Here is a 21476-nt window from a genome sequence, read left to right as displayed (position 1 = left end):
TAATGACGTTTCCCCTCGTCGTAACAGGTATACACTGCCCATTAATCTCCTTGGTTGTGTCTCAAATCACCCCTTATTCCCTTTATAGTTTCCTTACTATATAGGGAATAGGGTACCATTTGGGACATACCCCACATTAGTATATTTTCTGTTTACAGTCGGATGTCATGTATTGAGTGATACGTTAGTATATATATATATATATATATATATTCTTTTTTTTTTGACCGAGTCAGAGCAAAGATATGAAAGTATTTTTCCTGTATGTTTGAATGAAAGTTTGTATGATTAAATTATCACTGAAAACAAAATGCTGGGCGTTTCTCCGTGGTCTTTATTTTGCACATACTTTAGATTTGTAGACTTGGTCAAGGTTTTTATTTTATTTTAGAGAGTTAATATTCAGTTTTATGATTTTTAAAAGAACTGGAATGTAAACTTATATCTTGCCTTGAGTAGTTTTGCAGTTACTACAGTAATACATTTCTCTCCAGATTAATTTCTTCAACTAATTAGCTTTAATCATGCACTAAAGACGCATGAGGACAAAATAATGTGTATTTATTGTGTACTGTTAGTGGAAATGGATGCCTGTAATATTTACCAAGCAGCTTGAGAAATAATAACTTGCATTCATCAACTGTAAGTTTTCCTCTACTAATGTCAATAAGGTGTCCAAATCAAAGGTCTTAAACTCAGGTTATGACGACGGTCACTGGTTTTTGTTCAGGTTCCCACTCCACAATAACTGATTATTTTCCCTGCACCAAATGTAACAGAGCCTCATTCATAAATTAATCCCAGCCATCAGTCACCTTGTGGGTGATTGTATCTCAGGTAGCATTGATCTACATTTGTTGGGCATGGTGAAATTAGACTGAAAGGTCAGCCAATCTTATGAATAGCCGATACATATCCAATTAGACAAGGATATAAACTTCATTATTATAAGGTAACGCTGCATAGGTCTGAGGCATGGATAGTGTAGAGCTCTGACTGAAGAAGATAGGGATCGCTTCCACATACAGTAGGCTAAGTGTAAAACCCCCAGGGCATAATTGATGGACAGGGTGGGTGGGTGTTTCAACTGAAGTGCTTTTTCAGTTTAAAGAGGTGTTGGGTTACGATCACTAGGTCTGCGGGGCTAACTTGCAAAAACGCTACAGTTCACTAGTTTCTGCTTATCTGCTGAGCATACAGCCTCAGGGAACGCTGCTCATTTGAATGTTAGCGACCTTGAGCATTATGTAAATATCTCCACCAGAGACAGCAGGGGAGAAGTCTATAACAGAGAGTGATAATGACAGTGAAAATAAGTTTGAAGACAAGATGAGTGACTTACTATGATATTCTGTAATAGTAGGTTGGATCAAGGGTTGAGTGGGTGGAAGAGGTTACCCACTGGGCACAGAAGTCAGTTCAACGTTTAGTTTTGATTTACGTGAAATTTAGACGAAATTCCCTTACAATTATGACTTTTTGCAAATTCAATAATTTCCCCACGTGATTAAACATCATCACAAACAGTGATTGACTTTGAAAACCTGACTTGCAAGATTACATTTTTCAAATATTTACTATTTACTTCATTACATTGGGGCAGTTGGGCAACAAATGGCAGCAAAATAATTTGCCCCCAGGGATGATTGACTGTACTTTGACAATGTCACAGCAGTGTCAATGTCCAGAACCACACCTCCTGTCATGGCTAATCTGCCTATGTTACAGTTATGCCCTGAAGGCATTTGGTAATATCAGATCAATTGCATGTTCTCTTCAAATGTATGAAGCAAGGCAATGACTAAAAATACGAAATTCCCTTACATTTTGCAAATCCAATAATTTTCCCACATTGATTCAACATCATCACATAGATATTTTTGTTGTTGAAATGACCAAGAAAGTATTCACCCCCCTTGGCATTTTTCCTATTTTGTTGCCTTATAACCTGGAATTAAAATTGATTTCTTTGGGGTTTGTATCATTTGATTTACACAACATGCCTTCCACTTTGAAGATGCAAAATATTTTTTATTGTGAAACAAACCAGAAATAAGACAAAGAAACAGAACTTGAGCGTGCATAACTATTCACCCCCCCAAAGTCAATACTTTGTAGAGCCACCTTTTGCAGCAATTACAGCTGCAAGTCTCTTGGGGTATGTCTCTATAAGCTTGGCACATCTAGCCACTGGGATTTTTGCCCATTCTTCAAGGCAAAACTGCTCCAGCTCCTTCAAGTTGGATGGGTTCTGCTGGTGTACAGCAATCTTTAAGTCATACCACAGATTCTCAATTGGACTGAGGTCTGGGCTTTGACCAGGTCATTCCAAGACATTTAAATGTTTCCCCTTAAACCACTCGAGTGTTGCTTTAGCAGTATGCTTAGGGTCATTGTCTTGCTGGAAGGTGAACCTCCGTCCCAGTCTCAAATCTCTGGAAGACTGAAACAGGTTTCCCTCAAGAATTTCCCTGTATTTAGCGCCATCCATCATTCCTTCAATTCTGACCAGTTTCCCAGTCCCTGCCGATGGTGTTCTTGGGGTGATGAGAGGTGTTGGGTTTGCGCCAGACATAGTGTTTTCCTTAATGGCCAAAAAGCTCAATTTTAGTCTCATCTGACCAGAGTACCTTCTTCCATATGTTTGGGGAGTCTCCCACATGCCTTTTGGCGAACACCAAACGTGTTTGCTTATTTTTTTCTTTAAGCAATGGCTTTTTTTCTTGCCACTCTTCCGTAAAGCCCAGCTCTGTGGAGTGTAAGGCTTAAAGTGGTCCTATGGACAGATACTCCAATCTCCGCTGTGGAGCTTTGCAGCTCCTTCAGAGTTATCTTTGGTCTCTTTATTGCCTCTCTGATTAATGCCCTCCTTGCCTGGTCTGTGAGTTTTGGTGGGCAGGTTTGTTGTGGTGCCATATTCTTTCCATTTTTTAATAACGGATTTAATGGTGCTCCGTGGGATGTTCAAAGTTTTCGATATTTTTTTATAACCCAACTATGATCTGTACTTCTCCACAACTTTGTCCCTGACCTGTTTGGAGAGCTCCTTGGTCTTCATGGTGCCGCTTGCTTGGTGGTACCCCTTGCTTAGTGGTGTTGCAGACTCTGGGGCCTTTCAGAACAGGTGTATATATACTGAGATCATGTGACACTTAGATTGCACACAGGTGGACTTTATTTAACTAATTATGTGACGTCTGAAGGTAATCGGTTGCACCAGATCTTATTTATGGGCTTCATAGCAAAGGTGGTGAATACATATGCACGCACCCCTTTTCCGTTATTAATTTTTTTGAATTTTTTGAAACACTTTATTTTTTTCATTCCACTTCACCAATTTGGACTATTTTGTGAATGTCCATTACATGAAATCCAAATAAAAATCTATTTAAATTACAGGTTGTAATGCAACAAAATAGGAAAAACACCAAGGGAGATTAATACTTTTGCAAGGCACTGTATTACAAAAATAAAGTATATGTTGTTGCAAGGTGGGCCCCATTGAAACTATGCATCAACAAATTCCATAACAGGTTTTTAAATATTATTAATTGGTATAGGTAAGGGGCATTGGCATCATTGGCATCAAACCAACACTGAGATGTTAGATGTGTCTGTTAACTTACTCTGATGATTCATCCAACTGTGTTGGCACATGGTAGCTCTTTAGAATATTTCAACAGAACTGCACAAACATTGCTCTTTTGTTTAAGCAAATATTTGTGCTCGCTCTCTTACAATATTGCTGTTACACAAGTTCTCTGAACATTTAAATGAGGCATGTCACCTTTTCTGTGACAGATCTTTTAACATCTCATACATGTCTGTCATTTCAGTCCAGCTCTCACACACACATAGCCTGATTGAACACACAAGTCCCTCAATGAATTGGTCATTGTGATTCCTTGGGCTAAGCTTTAGTCTCTTATGTTGTACCTTCGTCCCCTGACTCTGAGTATGCATGTTAATCAAGAACAATGGCTGCAACTTACCCCTAACCCTGACTGGTTAGTTAGTTCTCAACCTCACCAGACTGCTCAAACAACTCTAAAGCACCTGCTTGTGATCTCTGTAACCCCTTCAAAATAATTTGACCTAAAGTTGCCTCCCTTTCCAAATAAAAGCATACCCTAGTCCTATGACAGTTTCAACTCATGACAACTTTCCAAGTAGATTTGATTGACATGATTGTGGTAGATGGAAGATTGGTAGAAGTTCCAAGAAGATTTACAGATTAGGAAAGAGGTGAATTTGCATCTTAAACTTCTCTGTGGAAGTCTGCATTTCCTAAAGCCATTTTATCCTGGTGACATCTCTCTTTAACAACAGTTCATCAGAAAGTGGCAGAACCTCCTCAACTTCACCGTATACTGTTGTCATGAGAAAACATAGTTTGGCAAGTAGCCACATTAGAAAATAGTGCAATTAATCATCTTGGATGCCACAAAGACAGTTTGAGTATATCAAGGAAGTGGGGTTTAAACACATTTAGGGAATTCCCGGATCTATACCTTGTGAGTTGTTATCTGGCAGAAAGTTCCTTTGCTTTTTCAGTTGTGCTAGTCCTACTATCATGATGTTAACCAGTCTGTTTTGTAATGTCTTGGCCTCAGGGTGAAGAGAATAAACATTGTTAAGCACCTCGTATGTTTAGCACATCATACCCCATGATGTGACTGCAAATAGTTAATTTTGAGGGATGAAAGGGTTGCAAAATGTATGATATTATTGTAAGCGAGTCTGTTATGCTCGCTTCGAGGCAAGCAACACTGAAGCATGCATGAGAGCACCAGCTGTTCTGGACGAATGTGTGATCACGCTCTCTGTAGCCGATGTGAGCAAGACCTTTAAACAGGTCAACATTCACAAAGCCGCGGGGCCAGACGGATTACCAGAAAGTGTACTCAAAGCATGCGCGGGCCAACTGGCATTTTCAACCTCTCCCTGACCGTGTCTGTAATACCTACATGTTTCAAACAGACCACTATAGTCCCTGTGCCCAAGAAAGCGAAGGTAACCTGCCTAAATGATTACCGCCCGTAGCCCGCACTACAGTAGCCATGAAGTGCTTTGAAAGGCTGGTCATGGCTCACATCAACACCATAATGCCGGAAACCCTAGACCCACTCCAATTAGCCTCCCGCCTCAACAGATCCACAGATTACGCAATTTCAATCGCACTCCACAATGCCCTTTCCCACCTGGACAAAAGGAATAACTATGTGAGAATGCTGTTCATTGACTACAGCTCAGCGTTCAACACCATAGTGCTAACAAAGCTCATCACTAAGCTAAGGACCCTGGGACTAAGCACTTCCCTCTGCAACTGGATCCTGGACTTCCTGACGGGCCGCCCCCAGGTGGAAAGGGTAGACAACAACACATCTGCCACACTAATCCTCAACACGGGGGTCCCTCAGGGGTGCGTGCTTAGTCCCCTCCTGTACTCCCTGTTCATCCACGACTGCGTGGCCAAGCACGACTCCAACACCACCATTAAGATTGCTGACGACACAACAGTGGTAGGCCTGATCACCGACAACGATGAGACACCCTATAGGGAGGAGGTCAGAGACCTGGCAGTGTTGTGCCAGGACAATAACCTCTCCCTCAACGTGAGATGATCGTATGCTACAGGAAAAGGAGGGCCAAACAGGCCCCCATTAACATCAACAGGGCTGAAGTGGAGCGGGTCGAGAGTTTCAAGTTCATTGGTGTCCACATCACCATCAAACTATCATGGTCCAAACACACCAAGACAGTTGTGAAGAGGGCACGACAACACCTTTTCCCCCCTCAGCAGACTGAAAAGATTTGGCATGGGTCCCCAGATCCTGAAAAAGTTATACAGCTGACATTATCCAGGACCTATGTACTAGGCGGTGTCAGAGGAAGGCCCAACAAATTGACTGTCACCCAAGTTATAGACTGTTCTCTCTGCTACCGCATGGCAAGCGGTACCGGAGCGCCAAGTCTAGGACCAAAAGGCTCCTTAACAGCTTCTACGCCCAAGCAATAAGACTGCTGAACAATTCATCCTTATTTACATAAGTATTCAGACCCTTTGCAATGAGACTCGAAATTAGGCTCAGGTGCATCCTGTTTCCATTGATCATCCTTGAGATGTTTCTACAACTAAATTTGGGGTCCACCTGTGGTAAATTCTATTGATTGGACATTATTTGCTAAGGCACACACCTGTCTATTTAAGGTCCCACAGTTGACAGTGCATGTCAGAGCAAAAACCAAGCCATGAGGTCGAAGGAATTGTCTGTAGAGCTCCGAGACAGGATTGTGTCGAGTCACAGATCTGGGGAAGGGTACCAAAAAATGTATGCAGCATTGAAGGTCCCCAAGAACACAGTGGCCTCAATCATTCTTAAATGCAAGAAGTTTGGAACCACAAAGACTCTTCCTAGAACTGGCCGCCCGGCCAAACTGAGCAATCGGGGACCTTGGTCAGGGAGGCGACCTAGAACCCGATGGTCACTCTGACAGAGCTCCAGAGTTCCTCTGTGGAGATGGGAGAACCTTCCAGAAGGACAATAATCTCTGCAGCACTTCACCAAATAGGCCTTTATGGTAGAGTGGCCAGACGGAAGCCACTCCTCAGTAAAAGGCACATGACAACCAGATTGGAGTTTGCCAAAAGGCACCTAAAGGACTCTCAGACCATGAGAAACAAGATTCTCTGGTCTGATGAAACCAAGATTGAACTCTTTGGCCTGAATGCCAAGCGTCACGTCTGGAGGAAACCAGGTACCGCTCATCACCTGGCCAATACCATCCCTACGGTGAAGCATGGTGGTGGCAGCATCATGCTGTTGGGGCTGGGAGACTAGACAGGATCGAGGGAAAGATGAATGGAGCAAAGTACAGAGAGATTTTTGATGAAAACCTGCTCCAGAGTGCTCAGGACTTCAGACTAGGGCGAAGGTTCACCTTCCAACAGGACGATGACCCTAAGCACACAGCCAAGACAATGCAGGAGTGGCTTCGGGACAAGTCTCTGAATGTCCTTGAGTGGCCCAGCCAGAGCCCGGACTTGAACCTGATTGAACATCTCTGGAGAGACCTGAAAATAGCTGTGCAGCGACGCTCCCCATCTAACCTGACAGAGCTTTAGATGATCTGCAGAGAAGAATGGGAGAAACTCCCCAAATACAGGTGTGCCAAGCTTGTAGAGTCATACCCAAGAAGACTCAAGGCTGTAATCGCTGCCAAAGCTGCTTCAACAAAGTACTGAGTAAAGGGTCTGAATACTTATGTAAATGTAATATTTCAGTTTTTGTTTTTAATAAATTTGTAAAAACCTGTTTTGCTATATCATTATGGGATATTGTGTGTAGATTGATGAGGAAAACCCCCCAATTTAATCCATTACGAGAATAAGGCTGTAACGTAACAAAATGTAGAGAAAGTGAAGTGGTCTGAATTCTTTCCGAATGCACTGTAAATAGAACATAGTCAAACATGGTTTCCATATGTTTAATGTGTTTGATACCGTTCCATTTATTCCATTTCATCCATTACACTGAGCCCGTCCTCCTATAGCTCCTCCCACCAGCCTCCTCTGGCATGTGCGTGTGTTGGTGTGTGTTTTCACGGGTGTGTCTGAGATGTAGTTTGTAAGCTGCTTTTTCTGTGCAAACAGTGATACACAGACATACTGTATGAATACGACAACACTGTAGCGATCCAAAGAACATCCAGGTGTGGTTCTGTTCTCTTGCAGATCATGGCTCACCTCCTGCTGCCTCATCACATCTGATATGGCATTGTTGAATAGGCTGGGTAACACTATATCCAGGAAAAGGACAAACAAATATTTATGTGGTGTAAATTACTGTAGTCATTTGTGCTGGTAAGGACGGTTATAAAATAAAAAAAATACACTCGGGCCTCCGTGGAATGAGTTTGATACCCATGCTCTATAGGCTTTGTACTCCAAAATATTTAAAGGAGAGAAATATACTGGATTTGTAGAGTGTGTGCAACTTTCTTAATTTTTTTCTCAACTTCACCTAAAATGGCAAAAAGTAGAAAGCTTGTATTTCAAAAAATCACTGCATATTGTAATTGCTCATTTGGTAGACAAATGTGTTGTTACCTGGCTCTTATTAAGACAATGCAGCCTGACTCATTATGTCCATTTTTAAGTGATGAGAATTCTTTGAAAAATCCCCTCAGGCCAATGGAATGTTGTCTTATTCACAAATCACAAACATTGTCTCGATTATAACAAATACTGAAGGGAACACTTTTAGAAAACTCTTCCTTTCACTATGAGAAGCCATGGCTGACAGCAAAGAGTTAACTGCCACTCTTCTTAAGAGGGGAGGGAAGCTACATATGTCATCACAGAGTTGCTCATACACCTGTAGCTAGGCAGAACCACATTCATCATACTGTTTACCTAGGTTAAAATGGCTCCTTATAAATATGACTTGAAGTCACATTGAAGCAAGCATTCCTATGCACACGCTTGCTTGGGCACACACCCTCCTCTGGCATGAATCTGTCAGTATTGTGAGAACTTTATTACAGATAAGGCTGGCTGGCAATGACCAATAACCTCGCCTCACACTCAACCAATCAAGCCAGCTGAGGACTCTCTCACAACTGTCAGAGCATCAGACAGAGCTACGACCACCTGAAAGTGTTTGAGACACGGCTCCAGGCATCCTGCCTAATGACCCTCTCCTTGACATATCGCTGCCGCATGACCTGAGCGCCACCATCATCTGTTACAACCTGACGACTGCAACAGCCAACCAGAGAGAACCACTGAGGCAAAGCCTACATATTAGACTTGAGCTTCTGACTACCTGCTATCTGTATTGTGACTCACTGTGGAAATCTTCAGCACCTGGACAAGAAGACAGTCCTTTGACAGACACGAAAACAGATATCCAGAGTGACAGTCTACCAGCTCAGACAACATCAGCAGCCTGCACCTCTGACCAGGTAAGTCTACGGGCATACTTGGGCTTGGGACAGAAATTGAGGTGGATTTTTAATAATTAAGTTGAACTATGCAAGGATGTAGAGGTGGTAATTTTGATCAGTGTGATTTAAAAGGAGATATATTCTTGAGGAAAGCAAACTATGGAACCAGTTTAATAGGAAGAGTTTCAGCCAGGGATTAACACTGTAGCAGTGGACTGTTGGAGTGTTGTAGCTACAGTACCATGCCACTCTTTACAGAAGGGGTCACAGTTCAAGACACTGATGATGTATGTTTGAACGAAACACTAAGTTTATATTCACTTTTTCACTCTGTTACAGTTTTTGAGCACTTACAAATTCCCTCAGACTTGTTTTTACTCTTGTGTTGCAATATCAGAGGTGATTCTTTTTTTTTATGGCATTTTCATGCCCCTCAGATATAAAGTGCAGGTGATTTTCTTTCCTTTTGATGCTCTGACATTTCCTAATTTCTTTCCTTGCATCCATGGCAAGTGCAAAAAACTGCTTGTTAATAATCACTCACTAGTAACGTTGTTCATTTTTATTAACCAGGCCCCAAGGGGAACCAAACCAGTTCAACATGTGTAATGAGAGTTTAAGCACTCTGCTAATTATAATGTGTGCCTGAACTCTGATTAAAAGTTTAGTACACTCAGATTTTTTAAAAAGCAAATAACTAAATAAAAATTGTATTTTTTGGGGCTTGCCTGTTTTGCATGTTATTTTGGCATTAATACGTGTCAAATATCAGTTTGCAAACAATGTAATTAAAAAAAAATATATATATATATATAATTGGGTTAATAAAGCCGCATACAAACATGGTCTCTTTTTTGCTTTCTTGAGTAAGGCAGCTCCAAAATGCAGGTGTTTCAGCCTAGCTCAGTGCTTTCTGTGGTGGTGGGGCAGCCAGCGTAGGTGTTGGTAATGTTCTCTAGTTGTGCCGTGATTGGCTCAGTGTTCTGTCACTCATGGGGACACTAGTCACTGCCAAGTCTAAGTGTAGACCTCGAAAATTCAAGCCCCTTGGGTGCTGCCATAGAGTTACATTAGAAGTGCCCATCCAAGAATGATATCAAATCACGTTTTATCTACAATAGCTTTGATTGGACTGATCATGTCAACATCATATTTTTAAAATCTTAGCTAGCAGTCATCATCATGAATCAAGTCGACAATCTACTGGCAAATCATTTTTAATCCTTGTCATATGAAGAGAAATAATGAAGAGAAATTATAGATAAAACGAATCGGTGCTCATCGGCCATTGGACATAAACATTACACAACAAGTTGGAAATCGCAAATTCAACAATAAGTAGTTTGGAAGGAATCAGTGGCTAACTGCAAGCATTGCAAAGCAATCACTAGCCTGCTATTCAGTGGAGTGGCTGTGTGGTCCCAAATCTGGGATTAAGGGTCTCTTTTCCAAGTTTAAAATGATAAACATTCAACAATGGCCATGCTGTCAATGAAGCATGATTTGTGCCGCACTCAAAACAACTGTTAAATCGGAACTGTGAAAACGTGAGTTCAAGACAACTGGGAACTCGGGAGAAAACGAGGTCCGACTGTGAAAATACGTTTTGAACGATCATCCAACTCGGAATTGTAAATCCAGAACTCTGGCCTCTTTTTAGAGCTATGACCTGAAGATCACTGACGTCATCATGATTCAACCTTGTTTTTTTCCGAGTTCCCAGTTGTCTTGAAAGCACCATTAAATCCAGAGAATGCCAGTCTTTGATGACAAAATTTGCACACGAAGGACCGCCATCCCACCTTCCTGTTCAAGTGAGCACAGCACAACAAGGTGAGTCCAAAAATGTATTGTATGCTGCTGCATAAATGATGTAATATGCCAGGGAGATATGTATACTGTAGCTAAGAAAGTAATACTAAGTGTATGTTGTGGAGTAAGCTGTTAGTAGCCCATGTGCCTCACCCTAATAATTTGGTCTATTTTCCCGTCTTAATTTCGCCTACTGTATAACCTGTTTTAGAGAATTGTAACCATCGAATATTGTAAGAGCTTTCATTATCTGCTCATATGCCCCCTTTATTTATCCTACGGTTCTGACTTGGTGTACAGGGAGAACACTGTAAGAACGGCCCATGTTCTGAATTCTGTCGCTGTACATTTCAAAAGTTCTAAACAAATAGTTATATTGACCATGTCCGTCCTAGCTCGCTCATTAATGTCTTAATAGAAATTACGGATGACCTCTTATTCGCTTGTTGTCCCCTTATGCCAGTTTGTACATCTCAATTGTCAGTAGCAACCAAATTAGTTTAAGCAAGTCAGCTATATCAGCTATGTTTTTTTTAAAGGCAATAAATGAGGCTGAATGAACTGTTTCGCTGCCAGACAAGGCTCCGCTTATAGCCAGGTGTAGCAGTGGTAAGATGTTGGGACTGCTGTTGGGACTCTGCTGTTGGGACAGCTTTATGTAGGCCCAAACAGTTTGTGGTCACCATTATAGTGCAATTAATGTGTTGTGTTGTGTAGTGGCTTTGCTGGCATGCATCCCACATTTTATTTTTTTTGTTTGCCCCACCAATATTGACATGCTAAAATCGCCACTGATTCATTCTAATGAACTATTTCATTTTCCATAGAAGATGAAAGGCCCCCATTTTACAGTATTTTGTCAATTAACTTCCCTGTAAGAACTCAACAATTATGTTACACTTAGTCTTGGAAACGATAAGCCATATGATCTGCCCAAACCCCTCAAGCACTAAATAGTAATAAAAACCGAGTGGTGTAAAGTACTTAAGTAAAAATACTTTCAAGTACTACTTAAGTAGTTTTTGGGGCATGTGTACTTTACTTTACTATTTATATTTTTGACAACTTTTACTTTAACTCCACTACATTCCTAAAGAAAATTATGAATTTTTACACCATACATTTTCCCTGACATCCAAAAGTACTAGCAGGACAGGAAAATGGTCCAATTCATGCACTTATCAAGAGAACATCCCTGGTCATTCCAACTGCCTTTGATATGTCGGACTCACTAATGCTTAGTTTTTAAATGATGTCTGAGTGTTGGAGTGTGCCCCTGGCTATCGGTAAATAAAAAAAATACAAGAAAATCGTGCAGTCTGGTTTGCTTAATATAAGGAATTTGAAATAATTTTTACTTTTACTTTTGATACTTAAGTATATTTTACCAATTACATTTACTTTTGATACTTAAGTATTTTTAAAACCAAATAATTTTTAGACTTTTACTCAAGTTGTATTTTACTGGGTGACTTTCATTTTTACTTGAGTCATTTTCTATGAAGGTATCTTTACTTTTACTCAAGTTCGACAAGTGGTTATCTTTTCCACCACTGTAAAAAAGTATTTCCCATTTTCTCAAAGTATAGGATGTGATATCTGAAAGGGCAGGTATTTTAACAAGCCATGTCAGTCAGCAATAAAATGTTGTTTTATGTGATATTGATTTGCTTAGATAATTGGCGTGAAAACATCTCATGGTCTTGCATGCCTAGTCCATCGCCCAAAGACAAAAGCACCTGAACACACACCTAGGGGTAAATATCTCTTCCATGATAATCTCTCTCAACTCTAGTAATCTTGGGAGGAAAAGCTCCTAGGCTCAAACAACTGCACTATACTGTCATTTGTACACCTTAGTGTCAATGGCAACAGTACAAGATACAGCACAAGTCATACATAAGGAGGGTACATTCTGGTTATAGTGCCCAGAGGCACAGCACTTCTCAAACGTCTCAATATTGGATGTATGAACAGATGTTCATGTAATCCCTCCCACTACGTGAGCACGGCCAGGGCAGCATTATGAGCTGTTGCGGTTAAACCAGCACGTCAGAGGATACAATGCCACCCCCACCCCAGGTGATGTCTTACTCACGCCATGGATATGGGCTGGGTTATTCATTATCCACCTTTTATCTAATATGCCGTGAGGGCAGGGACTTTCTTTTTACAATTAACCTCAAATCAATCTCAGTGCCTAAAATACTTAATCCTGTCAGTGTCCACCAGCACATGAGCAACCAACCAAAAACCCTAGGCCTAGGGCCTCTGTCTATAAGTGCTGATTCAGCTGTCATTGATACAGTATTGCATGACGTTATTACTGCAATTACTTTAAATGGGACAATGCTACTTACTTCAGCCTAGTTTATCATCTCTTAATCCAGTGTTTATGATGGATTTACTGGATGCCAATATACTCACATAGTTTCATATTATTTCATGCGTTAGTTTCAGTTACCCAGTCTTGACATTACATTATGTTTGTTACCTCAGGGTAAGATAAGAGGGTCAGGCCCCCCCGTAGAATTATGTTCTCACTGAACTAACTGTCACTCTGGTGTCCAACTGAACTGTCATTTTCCACCTGCAGGGTTTCATCCTATAGGGTTACTAATAACATGACCAAAAGTCAGCCCTTTACACACCATACTCAAATGGGCTACTCTACATAATGAAATGTTGTTTTTATGAAAAGAGATTGTTTAATTCAACATTTAGAAGAAAGTACCAACAGACCAAACAAAATGTATAAAATGTCATATTTGCTTTAGGATTACTACTGTTTAAATAGTTGGGCATGGTTTCAATGCAGCATAAAGTCAGTACTGTCTGAGAGAAAAGCTTGCCATGTGAATTGAAGGAAAATAAGACAGTCAAACAAAGTGACTAGAAAAGTGTAAATAGAAAGTGTCACTTGTGGATGACAGTTTCTGTTCTTCATCAGACATGATAAAAAAATTTAAACGTTTGTTCCTACACCTCTCATTTACTATGTCAATATATGAACAGTTTGTCATCGAGTTCGCTATTGTTTCCAATTGAGATTGAGATTCCGAAATTATATTTTGGTGTATCCAGTATAAATCCCTTTATACAACATGACTGATGAAAGTCTTCCTTTGTTTTCTCCAGCACTGTTGAAGCTATGGGGAGTCCAGGCTGTGACTGTGTGGGAAGCACAGTGCACCTACCCCTGATGAGTTTCAGTGACTACCCCCACAGTGAGTCTGCCCTACAGGCCTGGGAGGAGGAGGAGGACACCAAGCCGCCCCGGGGATTGATAAGTGTGCCTAAACACACCGTTCCTGAACGCAGCCTGCAAGGGGTCTTCCTGCCCTGCTTCGACATGCTCCTCACTGAAAACAGCTCGTGGCTGTTGAAGAAGTCTGAAGCAGCGCCCCCTGTGCCCCCCTGTAAGGCCCTGGAGCAGTGCCCTGTCATCAACAGCCAGGGCCTGGGGGTCCCCTCTGGGCTGGAGGGACAGGTGGAGGAACGCTGTCTGGAGCAGGTTCAGAGCATGGTGTTGGGAGAGGTACTGAAGGACATACAGACTGCCTGCAAGCTGCTCAACATTACCCCAGGTAGGAAAACTGTTAAATTACCAAGCTATTGTGTGCCTATAATTTGTTACCATACTGTTACCATGTTATTACCACCTTATCCTGTGCTGTAAACTGTGCTACCATTTCATATGTTAAGTTCTCCAAAAGGTATAGACCTCATGCCTCTATCAGTCTCAGGGTCTATCATGTTCACTACAGTTGAGCATGTGACCTGTCACTGTCAGTAGATTGGCAGAGGATAAGGATAAAAGAGCACAGAGAAAAGAGCACCTTTCATGCGCTACTCTAACAGTTGAAATACCCTGTTATGCACTGTTGGATCTTACTTATAGCAAAGCAAACAAAACAGTAAAGGTCACCATTTAGGTTGCTCTTTCTTTATGCGACACTCCGACTTTATGCTAATGCCACTGACGATAGGCTAAGCCCAATGAAAGGAAGTGTCTGGGGCCTCCCCGCCCTGTGCAAATGACTCTGTTGACAATTCATCATTTCACACACTCACCAACTCACTACCTGTCATAAGGAACACAAATATGAGTTCAGAAATTGCTTACAGCACAATGCACACAAACCTCATCTCCTTCTCCTCAAAGGCTCCTTAAAGATGCACTAGCTCACATTTGAATAGGTAACCTATGCATTTGCATGAGTGCCAACCAATGATTTATATATAGACTAAATGACTAACAGGGGGTGCTGTTTTGAAGCCACGCGCCTCCATCTTGGCACTCCCCCACTGTTGTAATCGTTTTTTTATTTTTTTAAACATTTTAGTCATTTAGTAGACGCTCTTATCCAGAGCGACTTACAGTTAGTGAGTGCATACATTTTCAGAAGCTATAGAAATGCATTTATTAATGTCTACATTTGTTTTTGGCACATTTATTCTATTACAGACACCTTAATGCATACTTTTAATGTCACGGTTTCGGCCGAGGCTGCTCCTCCTCCTTGTTCGGGCAGGTTTCGGCGGTCGTCGTCCCCGGAGTACTAGCTGCCACCGATCTATGTTTCATGTTCGTTTGGTTTTGTCTTGATGTTGTACACCTGTGTCTAGTTAGTCCTCATTAGTGTCCTATTTAGTTCTCGTTGTGTGTGTATGGTGTTGTGTGTGATTGCTCTTCTGTTTTGGTGTTCTGAGCTACGTACTTCCCTCCGTTGTTTGGAGAGGTTTTCGCACATGTTAGTGCGCCTTTTGTTTGACGCCTGTGTGCGCCTTTATTTCGCCTCCGGGCTTATTGTGCTCGTGTACTACGTGAATAATTCACTAAAGTCTTTTGGACTTAGCTTCTGCGTCCTGCGCTTGATTCCTGCACCACACCCACCTTCAGCACCCCTGACATTTAAATTATATTATGTGAGCTAAACATCAAAATAAAACATGAATATATATACATATATATATATATAAACATTTTCCTTAAAGTATATATATTTTTAAGTTAAAATGTTACTGTTACTTAAATACATGTTATTTTGTCCTTGAAACATTTAATTGACTGCTCCTTCGGGGGAGTGCCAATATGGCCGACCAGTGGCTTCAAAGCCTCGCACTGGTCAATACATAACATCAGCAATACAGGGTTTATATACATCATTGGTGCCAACAGTGCCATTGTATATAACTGTATATACACTGCTCAAAAAAATAAAGGGAACACTTAAACAACACAATGTAACTCCAAGTCAATCACACTTCTGTGAAATCAAACTGTCCACTTAGGAAGCAACACTGATTGACAATAAATGTCACATGCTGTTGTGCAAATAGAATAGACAACAGGTGGAAATTATAGGCAATTAGCAAGACACCCCCAATAAAGGACTGGTTTTGCAGGTGGTGACCACAGACCACTTCTCAGTTCCTATGCTTCCTGGCTGATGTTTTGGTCACTTTTGAATGCTGGCGGTGCTTTCACTCTAGTGGTAGCATGAGACGGAGTCTAAAACCCACACAAGTGGCTCAGGTAGTGCAGCTCATCCAGGATGGCACATCAATGCGAGCTGTGGCAAGAAGGTTTGCTGTGTCTGTCAGCGTAGTGTCCAGAGCATGGAGGCGCTACCAGGAGACAGGCCAGTACATCAGGAGACGTGGAGGAGGCTGGAGGAGGGCAACAACCCAGCAGCAGGACTGCTACCTCCGCCTTTGTGCAAGGAGGAGCAGGAGGAGCACTGCCAGAGCCCTGCAAAATGACCTCCAGCAGGCCACAAATGTGCATGTGTCTGCTCAAACGGTCAGAAACAGACTCCATGAGGGTGGTATGAGGGCCCGACGTCCACAGGTGGGGGTTGTGCTTACAGCCCAACACCGTGCAGGACGTTTGGCATTTGCCAGAGAACACCAAGATTGGCAAATTCGCCACTGGCGCCCTGTGCTCTTCACAGATGAAAGCAGGTTCACACTGAGCACATGTGACAGACGTGACAGAGTCTGGAGACGCCGTGGAGAATGTTCTGCTGCCTGCAACATCCTCCAGCATGACCGGTTTGGCGGTGGGTCAGTCATGGTGTGGGGTGGCATTTCTTTGGGGGGCCGCACAGCCCTCCATGTGCTCGCCAGAGGTAGCCTGACTGCCATTAGGTACCGAGATGAGATCCTCAGACCCCTTGTGAGACCATATGCTGGTGCGGTTGGCCCTGGGTTCCTCTTAATGCAAGACAATGCTAGACCTCATGTGGCTGGAGTGTGTCAGCAGTTCCTGCAAGAGGAAGGCATTGATGCTATGGACTGGCCCGCCCGTTCCCCAGACCTGAATCCAATTGAGCACATCTGGGACATCATGTCTCGCTCCATCCACCAACGCCACGTTGCACCACAGACTGTCCAGGAGTTGGCGGATGCTTTAGTCTAGGTCTGGTAGGAAATCCCTCAGGAGACCATCCGTCACCTCATCAGGAGCATGCCCAGGCGTTGTAGGGAGGTCATACAGGCACGTGGAGGCCACACACACTACTGAGCCTCATTTTGACTTGTTTTAAGGACATTACATCAAAGTTGGATCAGCCTGTAGTGTGGTTTTCCACTTTAATTTTGAGGGTGACTCCAAATCCAGACCTCCATGGGTTGATACATTTGATTTCCATTGATAATTTTTGTGTGATTTTGTTGTCAGCACATTCAACTATGTAAAGAAAAAAGTATTTAATAAGATTATTTCATTCATTCAGATCTAGGATGTGTTATTTTAGTGTTCCCTTTATTTTTTTGAGCAGTGTATAACTTGCTGTGGATAAATGTTTACCATTGATTGGTCCATCATGAACACCTCATCTCCTCTGCAGACCCCATGGAGTGGAACTGTGGGAACGTCCAGAAGTGGCTGCTGTGGACGGAGCACCTGTACAGGCTACCCCAGGTGGGCAAGGTGTTCCAGGAGCTCAGTGGAAAGGACCTGTGCTCCATGACAGAGGAGGACTTCAGGCAGCGCTCGATGCAGTGTGGAGACCTGCTGTACGCTCATCTGGACATCTGGAGATCAGGTAGGACAACTGACAACCTTGAACGGGTCCATTATCTCGTACTGTGGTGTATATATAACATGGCATGTATTTCATCTACGGTATGGGTCATTCCATTGTAAAAGTATTGAATGTGTTATAGCCACAAGCCAAAGGAATACCTGGCTCATTCACTATACAGATTGTGCTGTAGTTTTCAGGTATTTTCAGGTGTTGAGATAACAAATGTTTAATTCTGTTCTATGTTGTTTTTGTCACAGCTGCATGCATGAAGGAGCCCTGCACACCAGGAGATAACAGGTTACATGGTGCTGAGGAGGCTGACTCCTCCTGCTCAGGCCAGCCCATCCACCTGTGGCAGTTTCTAAGAGAGCTGCTCCTCAAGCCGCACAACTATGGACACTGCATCCGCTGGCTCAACAAGGAGAAAGGTGAGTAGGCAGGGAGAAGCCATGAGGGAGGAGTGCAAGCGGGTGTACAGTGTACATTTTAGGGCAACCCTCCTAGGTTTGAGGCAGAAGGTGTCCTAAAATGAACACCGTACGGGTGAGAAAAGTTGGCCATGGGAGCTGACATGGGTTATTAAACATTGGGGCATATTGTGCACTGGTTTCTGAAAAAGGTGAAATGTTCCATCTCTCTAAGCTAGTTTTTCGTATAATCATCAGGAATCTTCAAAATAGAAGACTCGGCTTATGTGTCCAGATTATGGGGCATCAGGAAGAACCGTCCAGCTATGAACTATGACAAGTTGAGTCGCTCTATCCGACAGTACTACAAGAAGGGCATCATCCGCAAGCCTGATGTGTCCCAGAGACTGGTCTACCAGTTTGTCCACCCTGTATGAAGCTGTGGGGCAGCCAGCCAGAAGAGATTAGTGTTGATGATGACTGGAGACAACTATCTAGCCAAACAGGTTTTGGCAAAGGGGGGGGGGGGGTTCTCAGAAAATAGTAATGTGCTCTGTTAAGCTCTCTATGCATACAGTTGTTCAAGTTTTGACATAACGGTTGTTTTAGCTCCAGCAACGCACTGTAAAGACTGCCTCCTGCATTGTGCACTCCTTCCTAATTCCAATATTATTATGTAAACTGATTGGATATTGGGTTTTATTGTCATTTTTTATTGCCACATTGCATTAGATATGCAATGTTTTACATTTCCAATATTTCCAATACTAATTGTCCAATATTTCATTTTCACAAAGGTCAATGCCATATGGATGTATTATTTTTCTCTGATTGTGAATTCACATTACTGTAACCACCAGTGTAAGCTACAGTTGACTTTTTTAAAGGTGGTTGCTCTTTCATTTACATTACACAATGTCCCTCGGATATAAAAGCATCCGTACAATCCATGGCATTTTTTTTTACATGCAGGGTGAATATTGGAGTGTATGTGTGCAATGTGTTCACTCCTGATCTGTAGTGGTATTCCCATGTTTGGGCTCTTCATGAGTCACAAGTAACCACAGCTGTTAACCACATAGGGCCACTTATGATCTGATGTTTACGTTTGTAATTTCATTTAAGTATAGATACATTATTTGACTCCGGTGCCCGTTCACTGGCGGAATAATAAAGTCTAATAGGAATTTGTGAATACAGTAAACTACTGTAATATAGGCATTTCAATACCATTGCCACATTTCAAGTGCTAGGATCCATATGTAGAGACAAACATCAGTGATAGAAGCCCTGTTTAGACCTGGTTCTAACATGCAGCCTTTGTCCTGATCTTGTCCACATTCTGATTGTGCCCACATTTTTAGACAGGTGTAGACGATTAAAAGACGCATTGCGATCAGATCTTATAAGTGTAAACAGACAAGATCAAGTCAAGATCAGGACGAAGGACGCATGTTAACGGCAAGTATAAACAGGGCTAGAGATTAGTGACTGGATACAGACTGTACACATGTTAGAAGATAATATTGAATATTTATAATGAGTGTGAGCAAGATGTCTTTTGTCAATATTTGGGTATAATACCCTAAAGCATACTATATATCCTTCTATGTGTTTACATACTGAATGTGTCTAAAATAAAATGACAGAATAATGTGTATTTTTCTGCTTTCTCATCAAGCACCCTGAGACAACAATCATAGCATATCACAATGCACAGTCAAAATCCATTCAAGAAACACACAAATGACACAAAACGTTTTGTTTGTATTCTCAACAAACTTGTTTTCCCCTTTCAAACCAATATCGCAATATTGACACCATCACAACAACTTTGATTCAAGATTTGCATTACTATCATCATAATCAATCATCTTTATGCATATTTAAATGAACCTTTTGTTACATTAAGATGAACAGGCACTACACCAGTTAGGAGATCAAATTACATCACTAACTATAAACATACATACACTGCTAATACAGGGTTTTCACGACATGAGCCGTTGCCCCCTTGTGTGCATAAGGAAGAGAAAAATCAACATAAAAAAGCATTTACATATACACCGTTTTTACTGCCTCAACTTAGTTAGGTTTCCTTTCCAACTCAACACAGTTGTACAGTTACAATAGAATATAATCTTTAAATTACATCATCATATACAAATTTGACAGCGTGGGGTAACATCACGCTCTGGTGCATTGACAATTCCATTGCAATGAAACTCATACGATATGGTACCTATTACTTAATATGCTTTTCCATTGCTGTTATTTTGTTGTAACACATTTACATGTATGACACTACATTTTGTCTTAGTATTCGATCACTTGGGAAATTTTTTTTTTTCTTCTCTACAATTACACAACTCATACACACTGGATGATAAGGACGTTTTGTTTATCCCATATGTAACTCTGTGTTGTTGTTTTTATCGCACTGCTTTGCTTTATCTTGGCCAGGTCGCAGTTGTAAATGAGAACTTGTTCTCAACTGGCTTACCTGGTTAAATAAAGGTTAAATAAAAAAAATAAAAAAAATGTTTGTTTTTCCCCCCAAATATCTACCCGAGATGTGTGTGTTCCTGTGTGTGTGTGTGTGTGTGTGTGTGTGTGTGTGTGTGTGTGTGTAAAGGACATATTTCGATGGTATTAGCTATTTTTGCTAGGCTGGACAGCTTACACTAATACACATAACTTGTGAGCTGGTGATGTGATCTCTCAACAGTGATACCAAGACCTGGTGAAGTCTCCTCTGAAGCCTTAACCTAAACACATCCTGTCGCTAGAAAATGTTCTATGACATCGACCTTAACGAGACCTACTGTATAACCTCATGTCCATGAGCATTCTGTTCTCACAACATCATTGCGTGTGTGATTTAGCCTACCATTGGCAACAATATTTGCATCGGACAACATCTGATGAGCTAGATTTCTCAACAAGTACTGTAGTGTTTTCTGTATATTTAAGCAATAAGGCACAAGGGGGTGTGGTATTTGGCCAATATACCACGGCTAAGGGATGTTATTATGCACAACGCAATGTGGAGTGCCTGGATACAGCCCTTAGCCGTGGTATATTGGCCATATACCACAAACCCCAGAGGTGCCTTATTGCTATTATAAACTGGTTACCAATGTAATTAGAACAGTAAAAATAAATGTTTTGTCATACCCGTGGTATACGGTCTGTTATAAACTGGGTGGTTCGAGCTCTGAATGCTGATTGGCCGACAGCTGTGGTATATCAGGGTATGAAAAAACATGTATTT

General features: G+C 41.7%; 1 protein-coding gene across 1 annotated transcript; it reads left to right on the top strand.

Moving 5' to 3' along the window:
- The first annotated feature begins 8484 nt into the window (after positions 1-8484).
- On the top strand, positions 8485-19862 carry LOC121538472 (SAM pointed domain-containing Ets transcription factor-like). The gene is made up of 5 exons (XM_041846513.2): positions 8485-8967; positions 13900-14348; positions 17616-17813; positions 18053-18223; positions 18461-19862. The coding sequence occupies exons 2-5, from the start codon at positions 13913-13915 to the stop codon at positions 18637-18639; spliced, it is 984 nt and encodes a 327-aa protein (XP_041702447.1). The 5' UTR covers positions 8485-8967; positions 13900-13912; the 3' UTR covers positions 18640-19862.
- Positions 19863-21476: the final 1614 nt, after the last annotated feature.

The sequence above is a fragment of the Coregonus clupeaformis genome, chromosome 24 (assembly GCF_020615455.1).
Source record: "Coregonus clupeaformis isolate EN_2021a chromosome 24, ASM2061545v1, whole genome shotgun sequence".
NCBI classification, from domain to species: domain Eukaryota; kingdom Metazoa; phylum Chordata; class Actinopteri; order Salmoniformes; family Salmonidae; genus Coregonus; species Coregonus clupeaformis.
The sequence above is the reverse complement of the archived record's forward strand: the minus strand, read 5'-3'. Positions and strand labels throughout refer to the sequence as shown.